Here is a 17,513-nt window from a genome sequence, read left to right as displayed (position 1 = left end):
TTTTCGTAATGATTCAAACAGACATTTTAAAAGCTTTATTAAATCAATATAGCAAAATGTTTAAAGATTAGAATGTAACGGAAAACTATAACATGAACTTAACATCTTTAACTTGTCATCTAGTTAACTATTGATTAATGTAGGTGTTAAATTTTGCTAATAAATGATTAAATGATTATTAGTTAGGATCACCTAGCCACACGTATTCTTGGATATTACAAGAGGTCCTTGATGCTCAAAGAAGCGGCGGTGGGAAAATTTAAACTACCTTAGGGCCCAGTGCTTCAACTGGACAATTATACTGTGTATTATAGCATCATAGAAGATGTCCTTGGTGCTTAGAAACGTGACAGTGCTGGAGTTTTAGCTACATTGGGGGAATTTAAACGGCCTTAGGGCCCGGCACTTCCACTGCACAACCTATGGGCCGGTGTATATTATAGACCAATGGAAGAGTTCCTTGATGCTTAGAAACGTTACGGCTGTGGAGTTTACACTACCTTGGGGATAAGCACTTCACTAGTACAACCCGTGGCCCAGGGTGTATTTTTGGATATTACAAGAGGTCAATGACGCTCAAGGAAGCGGCGGTGGGAGAATTTAATCTGCTTTGGTGCCCAGCACTTCACTTGTATGAATGACCTTTTATTGATGAAAAGAAATCCTTTAAAAAAATGTTATACCCTTTTTTCTTCACAAAGACAAAATTACCCGATTTTTTATTACCCTTCTACAGACGGCCCTGCTGCTTATATGATTGTTAGGTACAGAGTGGGGTTTGTGTCTATTTACTTCATCTTATAGGTATTTAATGAAATGCCATGACGACTAGAATGCTTTCCTTCCAAACATTCTTCAAATTGTCAGGGTGATCACGTTAAATTTCAATTTCCTTTTTTTTTATCATACCGGCGTTTCATATGATTCGAACTTCTGGCTATGGCTGTTGGTGAACGGGACTGGAGGGCAGACCGGGCATATCCTGTTCTTGGAAAATTTGCCAATTTTTTTGCCGAAGGACAATTTGGGACATTTGGTCGAAAAACAATATTAAATTTATTAATATATGCAATTGTATATTTCAATTCAATTTAAAATGATAGTTTGATAAATAGGTATTGTTGATATACTATATATGTCAAGGTTAATAAAGACACAAGGTTATATCCTCACGCTTTTCCAAATGTTGTTTGACTTCCATCTGGCTTTTTAATAGTGACGTGAAAGAGTATATGCTATTACTATTAATCACATAATTTTTCGTAATATATGCGGTTAATATACCGTTGTTGTACTCTATCACGTCAAAATATGTCTGTCTTACCCATCAGTCGGTACAGTACATCAACTTGAAAATTATAGCAAGTCTGATTATATGATGTTTTACGCCTCTTTCTGCACAGTCATTAATGACGGTAATAAAATTGATTTTTGATTTGTAAGACACACATAAGACGACAAATTTATCCACTCTGATATTTTTTTGGTCAAGAAATTAGTATCTAACCCCAGCTGTGTAAAGATGAGCCAGGAGTAGCATGAAACTAAATTTGCAAGTGTCGTAGACTGTGTTATGTTAATTGGAAAACATGGTTTCCCAAAACCTGTACCAAAGCTATATGTATGTATGTCCTGCCTGTCACCGAGTTCATTTTTCATTACTATGAGCCTCTTAGCCATTTTGTGTCGCTCACTTTATGGAGTTAAATCACTTAAGAGTGCAAGTTAAATACCATAAATGATGAGATAGAAGAGATATGGCACACTTAGATACGGTTTGATTGATCAACTGATATTGCTGGAATTTATTGTACTCACACAAATCATTTCAAGTAGTAGCCACGGCTGCGGCACATGTATTCCACCATAAAATGTAGATACAAAATACAAAATTGACAAAGTAACTTCTCAGTCTAATATTTGGTATAAATAGTTCTAGGTGACAAAGATAAGATATTTCTTGTAAAAGAACAATTTGGATTGAAAACAGCAATTTCAAACATCCCGAAGCCCTTGTGCACTGTACAAGGACCCTTGAGACAAAAGCCCTTATTGCTGAGGGCATCTAAATACAACACGCAAAGTTCACATAATTCCTAATAATAATCACGCTGAGATTGTGTAGAGACCTTTGACAAACTGAATTGCTTCATTTCTCTATTCTTGTACCAGAGTCATAATTTAATTAATGAACTTATATCAAAGAGTGTCAGCTTTTCTTGCTGAGGCAGCTCACACTTTCAACAATGTTTAGTAATATTTTGAAGACGGATACTTCCGATGATTTCGAAGTTTCTATTAATATATAATTATATATAATACATAATTTCAGTATTTCCATGCTTTTCTCATTTATAATTTTTCCTGACCGTCGGTCAGTACCTGTTTTGTTTTTGTTCTCATCATTGATCGCTTCAGATAGCCACTCTTCATTAACAATCTTATTTGTCAAAGTAGCCATAAGTTTTGAATCCCACAGAAGTGATGTAATTTCTTTCACTTGGCTCTCTTAAACCATTAAAGCAATATTTATAGATTAGAAACCATGTACTAAAATTAAAGCAGCATTTTTTTTTTTTTGAAGAAATGCAAGTTAACAATTATAATATTAAACACATAATTCTTATTGTTTGCCATACTAATATAACCATATCCCGAGGTTAAACGAAATACAAGGTAAGACCATCATGTAATTGGGCTTGCTAGAATTTTCAATCTGATGTATCTTTCCAACTGCAGGGCAGGACAGACAGATTTTGAGAAAACACGCAACCACTCATAGTCTATGACGTCAGTATTACTAGAACTTTCAATTTAATGTATCGTACCGACTGCTGAGTAAGAAAAATAGATTTTGACATAACACGCAACCACCCATCTACTATGACGTCAATATTAAAAGCGTGGTGGGAGTCAAACATCAGTCATACACGCGTTATATTATAATTAGGACTCGGCATTCAGATTAAAAGTTTTGGCTTTGGAGGATAGAATATCACGTGATGCTAGTATAAAAATGAAAATAATCTCTATTTCATATTATACTAGAAGAGTGAATATAAAAAGTAGTTGAGATTTTCATATTCAGGAATACCTAATTTACTTCATGAAAATCATGAAAAAACTTCCAAATTTCTATATTATAGATTTATTAACAGATATTAATAAAAATCGCCCATATAATATGTCATACAATGAGTAGTCAAAAACTGATGATTTTCACTTAACCCGTAGCAGTAGATTACTAGTAAATTTAGACATTCTCTAGTTTTTTAATGAATTCTGATATCGGAGGCTAGCTAAACAATGCACGATCCCTGGAACATCTTCTGGACGTAGTGCAGTAGGAAACCTAATCCGGCAAACTATTGCGAGAGCACCAAAAGTTAAAGTTATTTTTACATGGGCCCGTACTGATTGTATGTTCTATATGAAGTGTAGTAATAAATGGTTAATAAAAAAATAATTACTAGTAAATTTATAAATTAAAGTATTATAACGTATAGTTGTGAAATTAAGTTAAAGAAGTATGGGTAAAATAAAAAACGATTAATTATAATGAAAAATATTAATTAGAAATGTTAATAGTAGCTATACAGAAAGTGAAACAAATTAGTAATAACAAACGACACTAAATACTACAAATTGATTCAACAAATTATTAGAGACAAATGTAAATTATAAAAAAAAAAAAAAAAAAAAAAGATATATTTTTATACAGAAAAAATTGCATTAATTATGAGTAGAATTAAAATCCGTTTTTTCCTATGATACTTCAAATTCCATGTAGAATCCTCATTTTCCGTCATCTAAGTAATTTTTCAAGCTAAGAAAGGAAAAAGTAAATTAATATGTTCAGTATTTAAAACAACTTATACTTATAAATTGTACTTCAATATGTTGGAATCCATGGAGCATCCCAATATTTAACGCGAAGAAACTGATGTTAGACAAACTATTTGCCCGCCATTTGAAGCTAAGATGCCCTTTGACACAATTCATGCTGTTGTTCTTCATCATATTACTGTAGTTCTCTAACAACTTATCTCGAAAATTATGAGCATTTAGCTATATGCTAATCCTATATTTGAAGAAGTATTTGTTAAATAATTTTTGAATATTAAAATATATTAATAATAACTTACTCAAGTCTTTACACGAAGAAACTTATGTTAGACAAACTATTTGCATTAAAATATTTGAAGCTAGCATCCCTTTTGAGACCGCTCATGCTGTTGTTCTTGACCATATTATTTTATTTAGGAATAAATGTAATTTATTCCTAAAAAGTTATTTGGTAAATACTTACACTTACGAATATAATATTTCAATATTCCATTTTATAATTAACTTGTTCCTGACCCTTTTTTACAGATAAACAGATCTTATTTTTGTATAAATGGCTCTCAATATGCGGAAAATCCTCTCTAAGTCACAATTTACAATAGGTGTGTTTATGTCAATTGTATCCTCGGAATTTGCTAGGTCTCGCAAATCGTTGTACGCTGGATTTTAATCTACAAATGTGTTTGTTTTGAATGGCTCTAGCTTGATATCGACGCGTAAATTTTCGACAATAGTCAGGCTAACAAGTAAAGTGAGTCTTCCTTCTAACGCGGTGATGGCCTCAGTCACTGAGTTGAGATTATGATTAATTATTCACAATTCTTCATAAATAAACTCATCGTTTATAATCTCCTTAGCTTCAACGACTGTTGGTGTTTTTTCATTAAGGTTGTTTAAATATTCCCTAATTACTTCAAAGTTTTTGAAATAGTGATCAACTGCTTTCACATTTGTTAGAGTTGTGAGTTTTGCCTTTTTTTCTTGTTGCAATCTTTTTATCGCCCGATTTTTTAGATATAAATATTGTCTAAGTTTTAATATTCAAGAAAGTTCTTCAGATTTACCGGGCTTAGAGACATACATGTAAATGTTATTTGCAAAAAAGTGCTATTTAAAGCTCAATGTCTTCTTATAAGTATATGTCATAATGATACCTGCTGAATGTCTTTCAAGTAAAGTCAAACGAATCGGCCTCTTAATTTGAATACGTCTTTGAAAAAGACAACATTGAGGAGTTACTTTTTTAATTGCATTAGGTATCAGTCTTCTTCTTCTTCTTTTTTGAAGTAGCATTCATGAACATGCTACCTATCTACTTGTATATGATGTTAATATTTATAATTTAATAAAATATAATATTGTGGTACGTAATATTCTGTGGATTAGAAAGTGTTTTCATTACAATAGGGTTATTAAGGAGTTGAGGTCAACCATTAAACAAATAAGTGATAACATTAGATCAACGTTATTTGAAAGTTGTTTTTAACCTCAAAACAACCATGAGATAATATTCGATCAACGTAATTTGAAATTTGGTTTTAACCATTAGATAACGTTAATACAACGCTTAGACATCTTTCCTGCACAACCATGTATTAACCATAGAGGAACCAAAATGAACGTTTACACGACATTCAGACAACTTAAGGCTTACGTTACTACAACGTTAATTATTGCTTGGGATGTAACGTTAGTCTTAGACTTTGTGAAAAACGTTTTGAAGACTGAATGTTCATGAATGCTGTTTCAAAAAAGGAAAAAAAAGAAGACTGATACCTAATGCAATTCCCCCTATATTCGATGTACCAAATCCTGTTGTTTTTTTTTTCAATTTTTTGTCTATTCAGTTCCGTGATGCAGTGGGAAAGACCGAATTCTCCTATACAAATGAAGTCAAGACTTTTGCAGGCAGTGCCTACTACAAAAGTCCACCGTACTATTTATTTCTCTCGACAAAGTTCAAACTACCTGCCGTTTCATCAATACAGGCCTGGATGTCAAACTTCCACGTGAATGTTCTGTCATAATTTGCTAAGGCTGTTGGCATTGAGATGTAATACTTTAGGAGAAAAAGATTGAGTGTGCAACTTAATTGTCGATGAGGTAATCTGTAAACTTTGACCCCATCCTTGATGAACTTGTTCGACTAAGAAAAAAAATCAAGAAAAATCATACATCCATCCAATGCCCTTATGTTTCTCATTTCTGGACTGAAAGTAAATTGGAAACAAAGTGTGGCCAACTTTTTTTTGTGAAAATTCAATGTATACTCAAGATATTGTGCACTTAATTTTAGAATGTATTGAAAAACTGTCTACAATTGGTTTTAAAGTGGCATCTTTTAGTAGAGATCAAGGTGCTAATTTTTCTGTAATGCTCAATCGTTTGGGAGTTTCCAAGGCGAGGTCATTCTTTGATCACAACGGCAAGAAGATATTCGTATTTGCTGACATGCCTCATGTCATAAAGTCAATCCGCAACTGTTTGCTCACCAATACCATAAGATTTTCCAATGGAATTGCTAATTGGCAACATATCCAAGACTTTTATACTAGTGATAAACAGCAAAAGCTTCGTTAGTGTCCCAAACTTTATGATGCTCCCTTTAATATGTCTGTATTTGGGGAAAAAATGAAGGTCAAATATGCAACACAAGTTCTCAGCAAAGTGTTGCTGCAGCCTTAGCAACTTATGCTAATCTGGGAGCACTGCATATGAGTGCCAACGAAACTGCAGAGTTCTGTCAACAAGTGAATGACTTCTTAAATGTGTTGAACTCATGCAAAAAGCTTGGAAAGACAAAATATCAGAATCCCTGAAATAAAGATTCTCCTGTTTTTGAGTTTTTGGATAGCTATTACACATGGATTGGATCCTGGAAGATCATCAACTCCAAAAATGAAGACGTAACAAATCGTTTCCGATTTATTAAAGGGCTACTACTCAATATCTCATCAGTGAAACTTTTAGGACAATACCTAAAGGAAGAGCTAAAAATTTTAATACTTATGGACAAGAAAACTGTGCTCAGATCCCATTCAAAATTAGGTTTTGCATTATTAGGAGCAAAGGAGGATTTAATTATAATACATCCTGTCGGGCATTTGGCCATGCATTTAAGCAAACTATGGCTAATTAGATGCTAGTAAGTAAGACCAATTAGAAGCCATGGCAGTGATGATAATGTGAATCTTTTACAGCTAGGGGAAGAAGGCCAAGTTAAGGTTTGCACATCTTCAGATACGGATATAATTCCCAAAATAACTCCGGAAGACATTCTTTTTCCCATTACAGGGGATTTAATTGCTTCAGAGCTCAAACATTATAATATTTTGCTGGATATCACGCATTCTGAAAAAATTCAACGCATTCAAAAAAAATAATCCCGGAGAAAAAAATGTACCCCCTCCTCTTTTTCTCCGGAAAGGTTTCTGTACGAAGTAAAAAAAATAATGAAATAAACTTTTTTTTTCTTAGTAATAAAAAAGCTTTATGTGCTTTAAAAAATGATATTGCACGATATGTAATTTTTGCTAAAGTTAAATCCATTACTTCTACAGCGAAATAAACGTTGGACGCCCCCGGATTTAGTGCGAAAATAGACGAAAAAGATAAAAATTACTAATGAAAAGGAGAAAATTCTGCCAATATTTTTTTAAAAATTATTATGTACAAGTTAGTATATAATAATGTGGATAGCATAAATGCTAAATGTTTGTAAAGTACTTGGTACATTTGGAACAAAGAACTCAAAATTTAACACTCTTTATTATTAGCTCTTTGTATTTTGAAAAATAGACTTATTAACATGTTTCTTTTATAAAACAACTTCAAATCGAACCATTGTTCAAGAGTACTTAATTATAAATGCGATACAAGTGGTTTTTCACAAAGTAGTATTCAAACAGAAACAACAATGGCTACAAGAAGTTTAACTCTGCATTTCCTTTTTGGTCAACCCAGTGATCTAAATCCAGCAATTCTCCCATCTATAGAGGATATTTATAAATCCCTTTTAATCGTAAAGCAAGACTTAAATCAAATTCGTCCTGGTAAATGTTTTAAAAGAGAGGCTTATTTAACAACTGCTGATTTAGTTTTGTCAATATGGGAGCAATTCAGCATTCCTGCAATAAACAAATACTTTGTTGCTGGTAAAGTTAAAAAAATAGACCAAAAAGTTGACAGGATTTCTAAAAATGGGTTGAAAACTGATAATCCTTTGGTCAACAAGTTCGTTAATGAATGTTTGATATCGCGTCATGTCAATGCTATGATAATATATTTCCAAGAGATAAATGCAAATGTCAAAGAAAGATCTCCCTTCAAGAGTGGCTGGCATATATTGATCAAAGAAATAGGGTGGGGATGTTAGGACCTATTGATTGTGTAACTACCAGAAAGAATTTGGATACTGCCAGCAGAAGAGAATGTCAAATTGAGCGCGAAAATAACCAAGAGAAACGGCTAATGTACCAAAATTCTTATAATCAGTACTTAACAAATTTTTCAGATGTGGAAGATTTCCCTATGCCTGAAAATGCTGATGAGAACTTGGACTTTGAAGAAGAATCTGTGAGACAATTCAGAAAATCTGACCATAATAGGGGGAGTTACCCTAATCTTGCAATAATAGCGAACAGATTTCGGTCGTTATATACAGTAGTAGCTGCTATATGTAATTCTCTTTTAGAAGATGTGGAATTAATTGTGGCTTCAAATATACTAGATAGACAAAAAGTTAGAAGGGAAAGACAGAAGTACAGGGAAATTCATGCAAAATCTTCAAAAGACGAATCAATGAAAATCAAATGCTTTGGTATTGATACCAAGACAGACCTTACCAAAATGGTTAAAATTGTTGAACATATAGAGAAAAGTAATGAGAGCTTCCTACCAAAAATATATTTTACACAGAAAAAGAGGAGCATATAGTCATTATTAAAGGTACTCTATCATGACATTGTTTTAATTTTTATTCGTATAGAATATATAGGGGTGGGGAATTGTAACTTTCATGATTTGAAACTAAAAATTTAAATTAAGAAGAATAAAGTTTCTTATTCTTTTTTAAATTTAAAATTATACAAACAAATTAATGTTGGTGTTTCCCCCATTTAAGAACCCCAACATGAATACTTTGGCCATGTTTCACCAAGAAGTAGGAAAGCGGAGGATCAAGCTAGAGAAATACTATCTGTTCTAGAAGATCATGAAAGCTTAGAATCCATAGTTGCTCTCATATGTGATGGTTGCAAGACAAATGGTCTGGCATTGTATGGATGCTTGAACTTTCCCTCCAAAGACCCCTTCAATGGCTGCTTTGTCAACTTCACATGAATGAATTGACTTTGAATGAGGTATTCAAACAAATTGATGCTGGTCAGCAAGGACCTAGTATTTATAGGGGCTCAATTGGAAAATCAATAAATGAAGATTTACAAAAAATGTCAGTCGTCAATTTCAAGCCTGTTGTAGGAAAAGCTAAAAAATTTAATGAAGATATTTTGGCAGATTTAAATAATAAACAACGCTACCTTTACGAAATTGTTTTGGCAATTTAGTCGGGAAAAATTCCTCCCGGTTCCCACTTACCTCTTAAATCACCAGGAACCTTGCACGAGGCTAGATGTCTTACCAAAGCTAATCTCATTTTGCGATATTATATATCGAATAAAAAGCCTAGCAAAAACCTCTTAAAATTGGTAGCATTTATTTTAAACTATTACGCTCCAATCTGGTTTACAATTAAATATCAACCGAATTGCTATGATGGTTTGAAGCATTTCAGCTTGCAATTTTACAATGAAGAGGTATTGATCAAGATCTGACTCCTATTGTTCAAAAAATTGAGCTTTATGGCTCAATTTTGGGCTCCCGTGATACCCCCTAATGTATAGTGCCACTAATAATTTGTTGAATCTATTTGTTTTAATAACTTCTATATCATATCATTTGTCCTTTAAATTTTTGTCTGATTCTCTGATTATGCCTTCTAGTTATGATTAATATAATTGTTTTTTTAGTTGTATTTATTAAAATTTACCCATACTTATTTAACCTACTATTATAAGCATACGTTAAAATACTTTAATAAATTATCTTAATAATGTTGACAATTTCAATGTAACGATAAAGACTTACCGTGCTTCGTACAAATTCAAATGAAGTAAATACTAATTATAATTGAAATAGTGAAATTCCCTACTCATCGTGAATGGCTCTTTTCAATGTTGCCATCTTTTAATCTCCTTTGCAAGGAATGAGTCGAATTAGCTCTCTTGAGATGGATGATCAAGTTAGAAGTATCTTTCTTCGATTTCCTCTATCTGGTTTTGGTCGTATCTGATGGAAAACATATCTGAAGAGTTTTCGTATTTTCGTCACGTCAAAAATACAAGCCCTGAACAACTGTCTGAATGGTCTCAAAGGGGTGTAGCTTCAAATGGTGTGCTAGGTGTTTATCTAATATCCGTTTCCAGTGCCGTATGTCAGGAAGATTTTTCGGTCCGCTTTACAAGGTTTTCAGTGGCGAACGTAATGCACGGTACAAGAATGAGAGAAAATTTTTGAACTATACAATTAAGTCAAACAATTTAAACCTCCTTAAATATTTTTAAAATAATAACGGATGAAGATAATGAACGAGATTATAATATACCATGAAACGGTTACATCGACAGAAAATAAATTATGTTCACAAGTCTTGATGTTCTTAACTCGCATGTATACGTGGTGATGTGTTTGAAAAAAATGAAGAAAAAAATGCATGTGTTCTTTATCATGATTAGAAGAAGAAGTTTTTCCTCTCTTTCCTTGACGCAAAGGTGTCAATCAAACTGTCCATGTCTTCATGGAGCACCTTGTCCACCATCACCCTGTCCATGTTCAAGAGGGTGAGGGAGGAGAGCCTCTCCTGGTCCATGGTGGTCCTCATGTGGTTCTTGAGCCTTCTGAGACAGGAGAATGACCGCTCCGCCTCACAGCTGCTGATGGGCATTGAGGCCAGGATAACGATCACCTTGTATAGCTCCAGCATCAGGCGGAACACTCCCGAGCTTATTAACTCCGCAGCAATTTGTGACGAAACCATGTCTTCTGTGTCAATATCTGCCTAGAGAAACATAAATTTTAAACATATAATGCAAAATGAAACATTATAATATTAACCTTGAATTGCTGGAAGATTGCATGGTCTGACTGGAGCTGCTCGAGTTCAAGTCTGTAGTGCTTGGCGACACGCTCAATGACACAGGTCTCCACTTCACTGTCATTGACGATTGCAATGAGATCCATTGTGATGTTTGTATCGTCGGTGGCAAATCTGCTCTCAAGCTCTAATACAATCTTATTGATTGCAACATCGAAATGTGTTTCACGGAAGTAGGATTCAGTTGTTCCTTTCCACTTTATTCTCCTTGGAATCTTCGCCTCCTTGAATTCCAAATCAATTGAGTCCTCCTGGTCAAATACTGATTTCATCTCAGACGACTTCAACTCAGCAAGTTTCCAGATTGATTCAAAGATTTTCTCATTCTTAAGATCTTCAAGAGTCCTAATCACTAGGTTGACGTGTTTCCGGGCCTTTGTTAGGTCAACCTTTCTGCCTTGAAGTTCATCTGACAAGCTAGATGTGTGTCTGAGGAGTGTCTTCAACAGTTCAATGCCGAAAACAAATTCGTGACTAAAGATGCTGTTGAGCAGAGAAGTTGCTGTTGAACTCGACAATGTATCTTTATCTTTTCTCATTATTATGAGGGTCTTCATGATTCTGACCATCCCTAGAGATACAGCGTGTACAGCATCGTAGCGGAGACTCCAGCGGGTAGCAGACTGGTTCTTCAGGGTCATCACCTTGGCATGCTCCTCATCTTTACTTGTTATCTTCACCGACTTGTAGATTGCTGACCTCTTTGGTGACCCTTCAATGAAGTTGTATAAAATTTGTACTGTCCCCATTGTATTTCTCAACAGGGTTATATCTGAGAGAAGATCCTTGACTACAAGATTGAGGACATGGGCGTAGCAGTGGATGTAGACACACAGTGGGGCTGCTTCCTTCCACCTGGTGGCAAGACCCTTCTTGATGCCGGATATGTTGGAGGCACCGTCCGCGGCCAGGGAGACAGTGCGGGCGGGGTTAAGGCCGAGATCCTTGACAGCCTCGTGAAGCTTCTCAAACAAATATTTGCCGTCAGTCTGGGTAACTTTTACAAACTTGAGGAAGCTCTCTTTCTTGATGCCTTCACTCGTCAGATATCCCAGTGACAGACTGAACTGCTCCGTGTTTGACATATCTGATGTCTCATCAACAATCACAGAGAACCAGTAGTCATCATCGCCGGCACAAGTCTTGACATCTTCAATTATATTTTCCGTCACTTTGGATGCTATAATCTCTATCAGCTCATTTTGGATGTCAGGTGAAGTCCATTTGGCAAAACCTGCCCCAGCTGAACCAAATTTTTTGACTTCGGCCTCCAGTTTATCTTTGAGAATATGATTGTCGTGTGAACGCAGGGACAAAAGCTCCAAGAAGTTTCCTCGATTGTTTTCATTAGATTCCGTCAACTTTTCTCTTGTTTCGGAATCGCCCCTAAAAGCCAATCCTTGCTTTGCGAGGAACCCAACAGTTTGGAAAAGATACCTCAAATAAGCTCGCCACTTCACGACTTCCTCAGCATGTTGAGACTGAACATGGCCGAGAACCGAGGTATTCTTTCTCTTTGATGTGAGGAAATTGATCCACTTTTCCATCGACAGTTTGTGTTTTTTGTTGTTAGAATGAACTTTCAACGAGGAACTGTTTTTCCATGTTTTGAACTCAAATTTCCCAAGGTTGGAAATGGAAAATTTGGAACAGGCGAAACACTTGGCTGACTTTTCAACCTCGTCATATTCTAGCCACGGGAACTTACGGAACCAATCATATTGAAAGTCTCTGGAGTATTTGTCATCTATCTGAGGACTGTATGTTTGTAACTTGGGCTGTAGAGGATGATCTCTCTCGACTTTAGGCACAGTTTCCCGCTCAGTCTCCACTCTGGTTCTGGTCTGGATGTCCTTCCGCTTTGGCTCCCGCCCGGTAAGTATCGGGTCACCCAGCTGGCTCGTGAAGACAACAGGGTACTCTGGGCCTCCGTCCACAAACTCCATCTCCTCAGTCTTACTCTTCTCACCTCCCTGAACATTGTCGCTAGTCTCAGAGTCCTCTGCAGAGGGAATATTGTGTAGTAACTTTCTCTTCAGCAGAAACGGACTTTTCAGATCTTGGTTCAGGCAGTAAGGCCTCAACTGGAGTAGGGTCATCGGGACAGGAGGAGGCAGTGACTGAGGATGAGGATGTAGCAGAGGAAGTTTTCAAACAACAAAGTTCAATGTTTTCTGCTTCTTATGATCAATTTTCACTTGGGTCATTCTTATGGAGTTTAACTTTGTGATCATTAAAGTTGTCCTTCTGTATTTCCTTCTGACAGATAGAAAAAATCCCCAACTCTTTGTTAAAATGCATTTTCTGCTTCCCGTGATACATTTCTGATAATTAATAAATTACTGCAACAATCCAATCTAAAAAGTACAAAACTATTATTTATGTCCCTTTTAAGCAGTAATAATTTAATTTATCTTGTATTCAATGAAACAAATTCTCACGCTCTTAAATATTTCAAGAGTACTCCATGCGAAAAATGTTGTGTGCGTCTTTTTTTTTTCTTTTGGCTGTAAAGTACTTCACATTTGCAACCAGTAACGTTAAACGTAATATCTAACTCAAATATCCACTCAATGTGAAGTACTTTAAATCCATACGAAAAATGTTGTGTGCGTCTTTGTTTTTTATTTTTGGCTGTAAAGTACTCTTGAAATAATTGCAGTAATTTATTAATTATCAGAAATGTATCACGGGAAGCGGAAAACGCGTTTTATATTCAAAGGTTCAATCATTTATATTTATAAAATGACAGGCAATATTTGAAAAGAGATATTACGGTAAATTACAGGATTTGAATTCAAATTTCTGCGATGAATTGAGATACCCGAGAGTGTTAACTGTAGTTTAAAACCTCCGTTTTATCTATCTGGCTTAATTTGGCCCCAATATTGTCTTAGAGATATAATTTATAAATTTACTAATTCTATAAATGTGCCGGTGAATTTTGGCTACTTTAAGTACAATTTATGGTGCCTCCAAAGGATTAATCAGAATCATTTTTTCATTTAAATGAACTATAATTCGTTGGAGAATGTATTCCATGCTCAATTTTGAGGAAAATTATCTAGCTTCCTTTTGGGTGGTGGACGTGCTACAAATATGTCATTTTATTATAATGACTCAGTACTATTATGAGTTGGTCATAAGTTACATATATATAATAGATTTTAATAATTAATTATGACTTAATTCATCTATATTTACATACCTATATGATTGGTGGACGGTTGAGTAAGGTTGTTGTTGTTTTTTGGTCCGCTGAAGCGGACAAAGTGCAATACTGACGTACGGCCCAGTCTGTTTCTTCGGGTGAATACTTGGGTATGCTCCATGAATTCGATGTAAAAATTATTTAAGATAACTGTAAGTCTTTTTAGTGTATTTGAAGTATGATAGGATGAAGACCGATTTTATTTCTAAGTGTTGGTCATTAGTTTTTGATTACTCATTGTATATTAGCGACTTTAAGGGAAGAGATTTAGGAGATCTCAATGTTAATAGATCTATAATATAGAAATAGAAAAGTTATTTTTATGAGTACATAAATAAAGTATTCCTGAATTTGAAAATTTCGACTACTTTTTATATTAACTGTTCTAGTGTAATTTGAAATATAGAAGATTTTCATTTCTATAGTAGAATCACGTGATTTTCTACCCTCCAAAACTGTAACTTTAATCAACCGTACAATATGTCTCACTCCCCCTTTTTAGACGCACTCGCTCGATGCCTATCCCTAGTTATGACTTATGGATATTCCCTAGAAAAATGTCTTCCTTCGATGTGGTTTAATAACGGGTTTCTTCCTACATTCTCAATAATATAGGTGATCTGTAATTAAAAGTTAGGCATGAAAGGAATAAAAGGAAATCTTGTAGTAAAAAACTAACTCTTTACGCGACATAATTGAATCATACTTTTTGATTGCTTTGGAGGACTCCTTCACGTTTCACCTCCAAAAAATGAAATTTCCCAATAAAATCTTTCACCAGACATTCCACAATTCCATGATTGATTACTTAGATTACAAGTGAGGGTTTTTAATGGACAATCGGATAAGTACATCTCTACGCTCATGATGACTTTTTAACAATTAACATTCTTGTCTTTTACAATTGTTATTTAATAGAAGAATTGTGTATGATATATTTTAAAGGTTCCAATAACGAGGTTGTGTAGCTTGTGTCTATCCAGATGTCAAGTAATCCATGGCATTGGAAACAATATGTATAATACATTATAATTAAAAGATAAATAAATAATCAAGTTGTTTGAAGCCCAACTCGTCCGTTTAATAGCAGTGATCCACAACTTCCATCTATTTATGTATTTCGGAAAGCTATATATTTCATGAAAGGTGATCTGGAATCATTGGTGGGGGGTGCTGGAACTATAGCAGCCATTTGCCCACGTAACTTGAACATTTTGTATAGTTATAACGATAAAAAAAAAATTCCTCGTGTATCCAAATTTTAAACGTAATAGTTTTAGAAAACAAAATACTAAAAAAAGCCTTATTAATTCAAATTTAATCTCTTCCAAAAAATATCAAATCTAAGAAGTATACAAAAATCATTATTCAAATTATTATTTGCTCCCCTGATGACGTCACCACTGGTATCCGGAAAATTCTCACCTGGGAAATTACCACCTATATTAATAAACCAATTTGAAATTCAAATACAAAAAATAAAGTAAATTTTTTTTTAACTATCTATTTTCTATTAACATTGTATTTTCTATATATTTTATAAATTAACAGCCAATGTTTTAAATTCATGAAATAATTTAAAACATCAACATATATCAATTTTAAAAGTAAAAAATATTCAAAATGCAATATTATGAGCAATAACTCGTAAATACTCAAAATTTTCACGATTCTCATAATCATTAAAATAGTCACAATACGTGACTATTTTAAATGTATTAGTTAAAATCACGATATTTTCTTTTTTGCAAGCTGTTGAATGATTTCTATGGAGATCAAGTATTTTTCATCCTTTAAAAGTTCGAGAAACTTCCAGAAAACTGGACGGTATGAAACAACTTTCGAGAAAAACGGACAGTGCCATCCCTCCACATTATGTTTGTCTGTGGTAATCCTTCGTCCGTTTGATTGAACATATTCCACAATTTGATTGAAAATCTAGGACTACCACTCTACACCTATGTCTAAAAGAAGGATTGGACTACTGGTTTGAATGTATATTGCAACAAAAAAGGTTACCAATGTAAGGCAACAATCAAGATCAACGAAAACGATTAATTTATTAAACAACTCAGCGATCATACACGTGCTCCATCGTAAACTGAGGCACAAGTGACTATTATGACAGCCAATATTAAGAGAAAGGATCAAGTAACAAAGGATACTTCACAGCAAATTAAATCCACAGAATTAAGAAATGTAAATGAGGATGTTGCTCCTAATCTTCCTACAATTGAAATGATGAGAAGAAATATCCGAAAAGTTAGGGATTGAAATGAAGTAACCCCAATACCATTGAATAGGCAGGATGTAATAGTTGAAATTGGTTTAATAATATAGGTGGGGATTCATCGAGGGGATATTCACTGGGGGGGAGGAATTTTCAGGGAATCTTCACCATTATATAAATTGCCCCTCCCCCCAAACTTGTAAAAACATTCCGGCGCCGATGTTTGGAATGCGATCTGTTCCTAACTCAAGTGCTATTATATCTCATTGAGTTTAAACACAATATTTTCTTGAAAATTCTTATTGGTATACTTGCAGTTACTGACTATTGGTGTAATATGGAGAATTGTAGGTCCCAGCTTTATCAGATTATCTCTGGTCTATGATGAAACGGGAAATGTAGAAAGAGCACGATATTTCCAATCTTATAAACAATAAATAATTAGTCCTTCCAGAGTGTTGAATAAAATAAACTTTCAATATACTTTAGTAGATTAAGATATAATAAAATTTATATTATAGATCACTGAAAAGTATTAAAGATGGAAAACTTCACTCTCATAGCCATCTTCTAGGTCCAATTCTAACTAACAAATGTGATTGCTGTGAAGGCCAAAACATAACTATATTTACTGATGTAAAGTCTGTGTATTTTTTTAGCAAACTGCTTTTTCGGAATTGGTTATATAAAGAATAAATTTGGATTTCCTCAGCTTTTGTCATTATCATTTAACAACTGTTCAGTAAATTTTCTTTACAACCACATTCAATTATATTCTAAACTTGATAGAACATTCGTGCATGCTGATAAAAGACGAAGAGTAAACCTGAGGATTTGTTGCAGAGTTATGATTCTAAGTCCTTGTTGGACTCCGAGTAGAATTGATGATCGACATTGGAGTAACTCTTGCTAATGTACTTGTACATTTCCTCCTCTCTTGCCCAGCTGATCTCATGAAACGTCATGACAGCTAAGCTGCTCTCCTCCTAAACATTATTCAAATTGTCTGGATTACC

General features: G+C 34.3%; 1 protein-coding gene across 2 annotated transcripts; it reads right to left on the bottom strand.

Annotated features, from left to right (window-relative positions):
• Positions 1-10,480: 10,480 nt before the first annotated feature.
• Positions 10,481-13,015, bottom strand: LOC139906540 (zinc finger MYM-type protein 1-like). Of its 2 annotated transcripts, none has more exons than XM_071891609.1 (2): positions 11,017-13,015; positions 10,481-10,960 (listed from the first exon to the last, which is right to left on the bottom strand). In XM_071891609.1, exons 1-2 carry the CDS (start codon positions 13,000-13,002, stop codon positions 10,634-10,636), a joined length of 2,313 nt encoding a protein of 770 aa, XP_071747710.1. In that variant the 5' UTR covers positions 13,003-13,015; the 3' UTR covers positions 10,481-10,633. The 2 variants fall into 2 exon arrangements, with proteins under 2 accessions (XP_071747710.1, XP_071747715.1); XM_071891614.1 differs by having other exon boundaries at positions 10,770-10,956.
• Positions 13,016-17,513: the final 4,498 nt, after the last annotated feature.

The sequence above is a fragment of the Lepeophtheirus salmonis genome, chromosome 1, assembly GCF_016086655.4.
Source record: "Lepeophtheirus salmonis chromosome 1, UVic_Lsal_1.4, whole genome shotgun sequence".
Classification (NCBI taxonomy): domain Eukaryota; kingdom Metazoa; phylum Arthropoda; class Copepoda; order Siphonostomatoida; family Caligidae; genus Lepeophtheirus; species Lepeophtheirus salmonis.
The sequence above is the reverse complement of the archived record's forward strand: the minus strand, read 5'-3'. Positions and strand labels throughout refer to the sequence as shown.

Excerpts from the sequence above, each read along its gene's own strand:
- LOC139906540 (XM_071891609.1), bottom strand. The coding sequence starts at position 13,002 with ATGGAGTTTGTGGACGGAGGCCCAGAGTACCCTGTTGTCTTCACGAGC. Across the intron at positions 10,961-11,016 it reads CAATCTTCCAGCAATTCAAG|GCAGATATTGACACAGAAGA; the intron begins GTTAATATTATA and ends ATGTTTCTCTAG.